This window comes from Halichoerus grypus, chromosome 5 (genome assembly GCF_964656455.1).
Source record: "Halichoerus grypus chromosome 5, mHalGry1.hap1.1, whole genome shotgun sequence".
Lineage (NCBI taxonomy): Eukaryota > Metazoa > Chordata > Mammalia > Carnivora > Phocidae > Halichoerus > Halichoerus grypus.
Window position 1 is genome coordinate 163,679,132 of NC_135716.1, and position 8,774 is coordinate 163,687,905.

The 8,774-nt window shown below is 41.3% G+C and overlaps 1 protein-coding gene across 3 annotated transcripts in view; it reads left to right on the top strand.

Moving 5' to 3' along the window:
* PTP4A2 (protein tyrosine phosphatase 4A2) overlaps window positions 1-4,775 on the top strand; it is a 28,672-nt gene extending 23,897 nt beyond the window's left edge. For all 3 annotated transcript variants that reach the window (XM_078073484.1, XM_036081840.2, XM_078073483.1), the window contains 2 exons: window positions 1,350-1,424; window positions 2,225-4,775. In XM_078073484.1, the coding sequence (XP_077929610.1) occupies window positions 1,350-1,424; window positions 2,225-2,333 (184 nt within the window). In that variant the 3' untranslated portion in view covers window positions 2,334-4,775. The remainder of the gene's footprint in view (window positions 1-1,349; window positions 1,425-2,224) is intronic.
* The last annotated feature ends 3,999 nt before the right edge of the window (window positions 4,776-8,774 follow it).

Sequence of the window (8,774 nt, forward strand, 5' to 3'; positions counted from 1 at the left end):
AAAGTTGGTGCCATGTAGTGGACATTTTAAAACATCATTTCCCTTGCTAGATTTTTGTCTGTGTGTGTATTACTGTTATTTTATTGTTAAGGAATCTATTTCTGTGACTGTCCTGAAACCCAGAGTGGGTGTTAATAGTGACGAGTCCTGGAGGTAACTACAGCTCACCTGGACTTTCTGGTTATAACCACTGTCTTCTCTCTCTACCTCAGCTGTAAACCCAGACTCATGAGGCCTCAATCCCTGCCTTCCTATTCCTAGAAGATGCCAAATCCAACTATGTTGGAGACTTTTTCAGAGGAGAAGACAGCTTTGTCTTCCCAGAAGACAAACCCTCTACTTTGCTTTATGAAGCATATAGTATTCCCAAACCACAGACAGGTTGAGACCTGCTCAGGCCTCAGTGTCCCTTGTTAGATGTAAAAACAAAACAAAACAAAACCCACATACTTACATAGAGAACTGTTCCTAATGACCAATTCTCTGACACTCTAGTAGCTCACAGAAAGGATAATCTGTTGAAGAAATCTAGCCCCTTTTTAGTATTTGATGAGGAAAAGATATTAAAATGGATTTGTAATGAAATTTCTGAGATACTCAATATAGATGACACATTTGGTCATTTTTTTTTTCCTTACTGTGTGATGATGGTTAAAGACCAATGAATTTTTGATGACAAAAAATGTGTAAATTTGAGATAATAATGTGATGTTTTAAAGAATAAAGATCTTTTTTTTTTTTAGAGAGCGAGTGCATGCCCGCAGGGGAGCAGGGAGGGGCAGAAGGATAGGGAGAGGGAATCTTAAGCAGGCTTCATGCAGTATGGAGCCTCACACAGGGCTTGATCTCACAACACTGAGATCATGATGTGAGCTGAAATCAAGAGTCGGACACTTGACTGTCTGAGCCACCCAGGTGCCCCAAGAATAAAGATCTCTTAATGAAGATGTAGAACTTAGTGCTTTACTAAAAGTGGATGACACCATAGACACTATCATGATACAGACATTTTTACTGTATAGGGAAAACAGATATTTTGATATAAGGGAAAAAAGGAAAGCTCAAGCTTTGCATTGTTTTGGTAATACGTAATCCTGGGTTTTAAAAAAAGTCTTTCAGTGCGCCTGGGTGGCTCAGTCGGTTAGGTGTCTGCCTTTGGCTCAGGTCATAATCCCCGAGTTCTGGGATTGAGCCCCGCATCGGCCTCCCTGCTGAGCGGGGAGTCTGCTTCCCCCTCACCCCTCTCTCACTCACTCTGTCTCTCAAATAAATAAATAAAATCTTTAAAAAAAAAAAATCCTTTAATTCCAAAGACTTGTGGGTATTTACAAATGAGTTTCTCTCTGTAGGGCACCTGTGCTGGTTGCACTTGCTTTGATTGAATGTGGAATGAAGTATGAAGATGCAGTTCAGTTTATAAGACAGTGAGTATGAAGTTTTATGTTCAGAAACACATAAAGCAAGACCATACAAGAAGAAGGAATTATGGAAAGTACCCTTTGTAGTATGGAATAATTTGTCGGCTTAAAAGATTGATTGAAGAAATCAAAAGGAACAAGTGGTAGAGAGACTCGTAATAGTACTGTTGGCTCCCAGATTTAAAGATTTGCTAATTTAGCTGGCAAATTTGGACACTGTAGAATATGTCCAGTATATGACTTGAATATCTAGGAAACTTTAAAATGAATAGCTAGGTAGTAGTCTAAGTGATCTAGTGACTCTTTTAATGGATATCTAAAATACCTTCCAAATGCAGCTATGACCAAGAGGCAAGGAAGAATCCATAGAGAAGGAGTTAACCACCTGTGCCTCTTAAGTGACCTGTTCAGGCACAAAATCAGGATGGTATTGCTCAGACAATCTTGGCATCAGTCTGGAATAATGGGCCATGTTATTTTGTTGTCCAGAATTCTTTGGCAGTCACTATCTTGTCCTTTCCCTTTCAACCTTTTCTTTAAGAAAAAAAAAAAAGACTGATAAGAGGGCATGAAATGTATGGTAGCAGCTCTAGGAAGGTGACATAGTTCAAGGAATGCCATCTGTGCCTGCTGCTTCACACACTGCTTGCTCACCCATCGGCCCTTTCTCTTAAGTGATACGGTATAGGAAATAATGCTCTTTTTCAGCTGTGTGGAGTTAGAAATGCCTTAGGCCATAAATAATGCATTTCAGTGAGACAGCTCTTTTTTTTACATGATCAAGTTTGTCATTCTTGTATTTTCAGAAAAAGAAGGGGAGCATTCAATTCCAAACAGCTGCTTTACCTGGAGAAATACCGACCTAAGATGCGATTGCGCGTCAGAGACACCAATGGGCACTGCTGTGTTCAGTAGAAAGAAGTGTAAACGAAGGCTGACTTGATTGTACATTTAGAGGGAACTCTTGGTACCTGGAAATGTGAATCTGGAATCTTTAACTGTGTCACCAAAGTAGTGATGGATTCAGTACTCCTCAACCACTTTCCTAATGATTGGAAAAAAGCAAACAAAAAAGAAATCCCTCTATAACATGAATAAAATGTTTAAGAAAAGAAAAAGAGAAAGAAAAAAGGGATTAATTCAGTGAAGGATGATTTTGCTCCTAATTGTTGGAGTTTGAATTTCTGCCAGGACTGAATTATATCAAAATCTCCTGTCTTTTTTAACTTTTCAAAATAGGTCTCTGAGGAAAACCAGCAGAACATTAGCCTGTGCAGAACCATCTGTTTGGGGAGCACACTCTTCCATTATGCTTGGCACATAGATCTCCCTGTTGTGGGATTTCTTTTCTTTTCTTTTCCTTTCCTTTGTTTTCTTTTGTCTTTTCCTTTCCTTTGTTTTCTTTTTTCTTTTCATTTCTTTTTCTTTCTTTCTTTTCTTTTCTTTCTTTCTTTCAGTGGTGGTGGGTGATACTTTCCCCCTCTGCTCTTCTTTCCCCTTTCCCTCTTTTTTTCCCCTAATACATGTTGTAGATGGAATAGGAGAAGCTCTTGTTGCTGTAGGTGTGTGTGCAGTCTGGCAGCCTTAAGCCCACCTGGGCACTTTTAGAAAAAACAAAAAACAAAACAAAAAAAAGAAACAAAAAACACCAAAAAAAAAAAAAGCAGCGGCATATATATTATATGATCCAGGTGGTTTTTAGTCTTTACTGATGATGGGGTGTTCATGTTAGTTTCTTCTTGAAAACCCTATTCAGCATTAGGCAAAGTAGCCAAGAGCCTTTTGTTTTGGTTTTTATTTCGGTAAATTAGTGGGGAAATGGCATTTTAAGCATAGTCTTTCTTCTCAAAGAACTTAGCTGAGAGTCGAATTTTTCTCTTTTCCAACCAATGAAGCTAAGTGGGTATCCCAGAAACTTCTGTTTTCTGAAGGGGAGCACTCCAGGCCATCACTAAAGAAGTGTCCAGGCAGAGAGTTAGCACACTTTCTACACTTTCTAGCATTGTGGGTTTGTAGCATTACTCTGATTTTCTGTCTGATGATGTCAGAGAATGCTGGTAGTTTAAAATTTTTATTTAGGACTTGTACTATGAATTTTCAGGAACGGTGAAAGGAATAACAGCAAAGATAGGATATTTTGGACTTGAGAAATGCCTGTGATTTGTATTTTCCAAACTGCCCCATTATGTACAGTTCAGTTTAACCACTGATTGCCTTGTTATTTTCTTACTAGGTTCTTTATGAGATTAAAAAAAAAAAATTGCTGGTTCTAAACCAACAATGCCTAGTGAGTATGTGTCCACAGGCCATACGGGGTAGAAGAGAGACGTAAAGCAACCCAGTGAGCAGCAAAGAGACTGTTGTTAATGAAATGGTGTACTGTTACTTTCGCGGATTCTCTGCCAGGTTCAATGTGCTGATCTAGAGAAGCTGTTCTGCTCCTTCGCAGAAGGCAGTTGTGACCGGGCTGCATTGACAAAGCAAGTTGAAGGAGACCATCGGGGCTCTTGCACTCTACATCTAAATGTTAATAGTGCTCTGCTTCTAAGGATTTGAATAAAGGCTTAGGGTCATCTTGTCTTGCTGGGATTTGCTATGCAGAGTCATAAACTTCCCATTGTTTTAGGATCAGCTAGGCCAGTAGGAATGGACTGGGACCTTGTCTCACACTGACGATACCTCAGACGTTGGCTGGCCGTGTGAACTGCCTCTTTCCTATGCCGGAGTTGTTTTGATTTTTAACTAAATAAATATCTGTAGATTCTCTCCTCTCCCATCCCAGAAAACAAAACAAAATAATGCTTTTTGAAACTGTTTCTAGAATTTTAAAGTGAAAAATGATGGTACTCTCCAAAATTCTTTCAGAACATGACAAGAGATTCCTTTAACATAGGTTCAAGATCAAAACAGCATACCCTCTAAACTCAGACGTTTGTTGACTTCAAGGGTTTTGATCAATACAGTAACAAACTTTTTCCCTTTGACATGCTCTGATTTTTGTTTGTGGGGAGTGTGTGTGTATGTGTGTGTATGTGTGTGTGGTATCCAGCAGTATCAGTGCCTGCCTGAGATAGGGGAATTACATTCCTGGTTCCGTATGAGGAGAAGGGTGTATAAAGCGACACGAAACATTATCCCTCATTTTGTTTTAAATTACATACTAATGTTAATTGTTCTCAGAACTGGATTTTCTTCCTCAAAATTAAAAGTTTTTTTTCTTTTGGATTTAATGAAGTATTGCTAGCTGAAGCCAGTTTGACATGGTGAGAGAGATGTCAGACTGATGAAAGGTGTGCAGCCTGATTTAAAACCAAACCCTGAACCCTTTTAAAGAACAATAAAACTTATTTTACATGCTCTTTGTCTGTGTATCGTTCTCCACCCCAGGTTGAATTTCATTTATGTCTCCTTAGAAAACTTGCTATTCTCAAGGCCTGATCTGTTAATTACTGCAAGGAGGTGAAATAATTAGAGGTTGGGAAGTTCAAAGATTTCATGCCACCCAGGTGTTCAATAAGGGTAAACTTGAGTTGGGATACGTCTGGTACGTTTTGTGGTTTAGTTCTTGGACACAACACTGTAGGAATTAGGCATCTCGTCCCTTTCCAAGGGATTTGTTGATACCATAGATTTTGATGAAGCATTGCACCTTTTTACTCAAACTCTTAGCAGTGAGAAAGGAGGAACTTTATATATCATAGGACTGGGGTGTGGGGAATTTCCCTTAGACCAAGGGTAAGCATCCATCCATCCATTCAGAAAACAAGCTTAGCTGCTAAGGTACTAAGAATGAGAAGAGAAGACACTTCCCACTTTGGAGGATCTTAGTCTGGAAGAGGAGTTAGAGCTGTAGATGTTAAGAACAGAGTAAGCGGATACAATACATGTGTGACTTAGAGTTCATTGGTCCTCTTCCCTATTTTAAATTTCCCACCTCCCGGTCATTACCTACCTTAGATTCAGTGGACTGTTGTTAAATTCACTCTTGGCTACACAGCAAATTGCCCTGCCCCATCTCTTGCTTCATTATACTTGCCTGGCTAAACTGCATTTTTGGTTAAGTTCAGTCTGCCACCTTCTCTGCACTTGTGCGACTGAACATGCCGACTCTGTCTCTGTGTTTAGTCATGACCTCAGATAGGCCTTAGTACCATCTGACAGTCCTGCTACATTTCTTTATTTCATTTACTCTTCGACTCTCCTTGAAAACACTTAGATTTTAATACTTCGCCCATTCTCTCAGTTTACGGCCTTCCCCCCCCCCCCCAAACTTAGAAAATAGAAACAAGGAAATTTCCACAGGCTCCTGCCATCACATCTTCTTACTACCTGCATCTCTGCTTGTATGCTGTCTTTCCTCCAGGCACATAGATTGTCCATGCCCTTCATAAGGCAGGCTCTTCTAGTCGTGTACTAGATCCCATCCCCATTCCGAGGGCACAGATTTAGACGTTTGTTCATTAACTTCTCTCTGCTGGATCATTCCCATCAGCCTACCACATACTATTACTTCTTCCATGTTAAAAAAAAAAAAAAATCCTGTTTGGCCCACACTCATCCCCTTTGCTCTTTATAGCAAAACTCAAAAGAGTTCTCCAACTGCACACTGTTGTCTTGAACCCACTCCAATGAGGATTTTAATTCCATTGAAACTGCCCATGTAAAGATTACTAGAACCTCTATGGTACTTAATACAGTGGTCAATTCTTTATCCCTAACTTTTTTTTTTCCGACATGTTAGCATATAACATGGTTGATCACTCCTTTTTGAAATGCTTTCCTCGGGACGCCTGGGTGGCTCAGTCGGTTAAGCATCTGCCTTCCGCTCAGGTCATGATCTCAGGGTCCTGGGATCAAGTCCCGCATCGGGCTCCCTGCTCAGCGGGGAGCCTGCTTCTCCCTCTGCCTGCCGCTCCCCCTGCTCATGCTCTCTCTCTCTCTCTCTCTGACAAATAAAATCTTAAAAAAAAAAAAAATGCTTTCCTCATTTACTGTGTAGGAGGAATAGTACCCCAACCCCCACCCCATGTCCATACTCGAAATCCCTGGAACCTGTAAATACGCTACCTGGTAAAAGAGACTTCATGGCTGTGATTAAGGATCTTGAGTTGGGGAGATTATCTCAGATTATCTAGATGGGTCTAGTTCTTGAAAAAGCTGATGTGCAAGGTATCACTTCACATCCACTAGGATGGCTAAAATAAAAAAGATGGATGATGGCAAGTCCCGGCAAGAGCGTGGAGAAATTAGAACCATCATACATTGCTGATGGGGATGTAGAATGGTGCAACCTCTTTTGAAAACAGTTTGGCAGCTTCTCAGAGAGTTAAACTTAGAATTGCCATATAACCCAGCAATTCCAATATATCCAATAACCACTTCTAGATACATACCCGAGAGAATTGAAAGCATGAGTGGTTGCCTGGGGTTGGCTTGGGGGTGAGGATGTGGAGTGACTGCTCATGGGTATGGGGTTTCTTTTTGTAGTGATGAAATGTGGAATTTGTGGTGATGGTTGCACAACAGTGTGAGTGTACTAAATGTTACTGAATTATGCACTTAGAAAAAAAGGTTGATATGGGGAAAGTACATTTCAGGCAGAAAAACCAGTACAAGGGAGTGGAGGTATGAAAGAGCAAGGTATGTTTGGGAAAAGTGGCATGATTTGATATCTCTGGAGGGTATGGATTTGTGCCAGGCTGCTTCAGTCATCCTCAAACTCTATGAAGCATACTAGACGCTCCTCCCTTGTGCCTCCCTCTCCATCCCCAAGGCTACAACTAATTGGGTCAGAGATAGACTGTTGGCCCAAAGCTAACCAGTGGCCAGCAGGTTCTTACTTTTTACTGAGGGAGACTCTTAGATGTTGAGAAGCCAGTTAGGGCTAGTATATATGTTGGGTCCTATGTGAGCTAAGTAAACAAAGGACAAGGAGGAGGATGGAGTAGCAGCTTAGGGAGCAAAACTAAAAGACTCTGGCCTGGGAGTTGGGGAGAAATGCCTTGGCCCAGCCAAGTTCCACTTTGCCTTGAGGCCTTTTCAGTAGTTTCTGCCCCTTCCCCTGTCCCTTCTGTGAAATAGTTTGAGTCAGTTTCTTTTCTTTTCTTTTCTTTTTTTAAGATTTTATTTATTTATTCATGAGAGACAGAGAGAGAGAGAGGCAGAGGGAGAAGCAGGCTCCCAAGGAGCAGGGAGCCCGATGCGGAACTCAATCCCAGGACCCTGAGATCATGACCTGAGCCGAAGGCAGACGCTTAACCATCTGAGCCACCCAGGCGCCCGAGTCAGTTTCTTAATAATGAATAGAACCTAGACTTTGATTATACAAATAGCATGTTGAGTGCTGTGACTGAAGCACCTATAGGAAGAGTGATGATTTAGTGGCTAAGCGCTTGAGCCCCCACCACATACTACACAAACTCTCTGCCCTTACAGGGCTTACATTCTGGTTGAGATGAAAGAATAAACAGGGACACCAATAAGGAATATATCTGCAGATAACGATGGGTGCTATGAAGGTTGGAAGAAGGTAAAGCAGGTAAGGGGTTAGTGACTGGAGTTATGTATGGAGTTAGATGGAATGGTCAGGGAAGATCTCTGAGGAAGGTGAAGGAGCCTACTATGTGGAAATGCTATGTGAAGATGCTAGAAACACTTACCAAGTAGTGCCTCTAGCAATATGTGTAAACAGGAAGGAGTGAGCTTGGTATGCTCGCAAAACAGCCGTGTGGGTAGTATGGCTGGAGTATATATAGTAAGGAGGAAAGGCAAAATTTAGGCAGAGGCCAAATTGTGTTTAGTGAGCCTGGGAAGGTTGGGGTCATGTTGCAGAGGGTATTACGTAGTCGGAGCAAGAAATTTGCAAGTTTTTCTACTGTTTCTCAATCAGGAGGAGACATGAGACTCAACCATGTGGTTTATTCAAAATACCCACGCCCAGGCATGACCGAGGTCATTCCAAATGAGGGTCTCGAAGTTGGGAATCTCTGCTTTGGGCAATGGGGATCCTCTGAAGGTTGGTAAGCACAGCAGTTACATTGTCAGATCTGTGCTCAGAGTGGTTATTCAAGAAGCTCTTTAGAGACCGTCCCTGTAAACCCCGTGCCTGATTCGTATTATGCATGCAATAAATACCAGCTGAATGAATGAAAATGAATTGCAGAGAATAGAAGTTGAAAAACCATTTGTGGATAGTGGGTTGATGATAGCCTGTGGTAGGCCAGGACAGAGGTTGGAGCCTCATCTGAGGGAGCAGCAGAGGAGTAGGGTTGAAGACTATCCTTTTTCACAGCCCTTAGAGCCTGGATTACATAAAAAGATGACCAGTATATCTGCATTCACATTTCAAGGGATTAA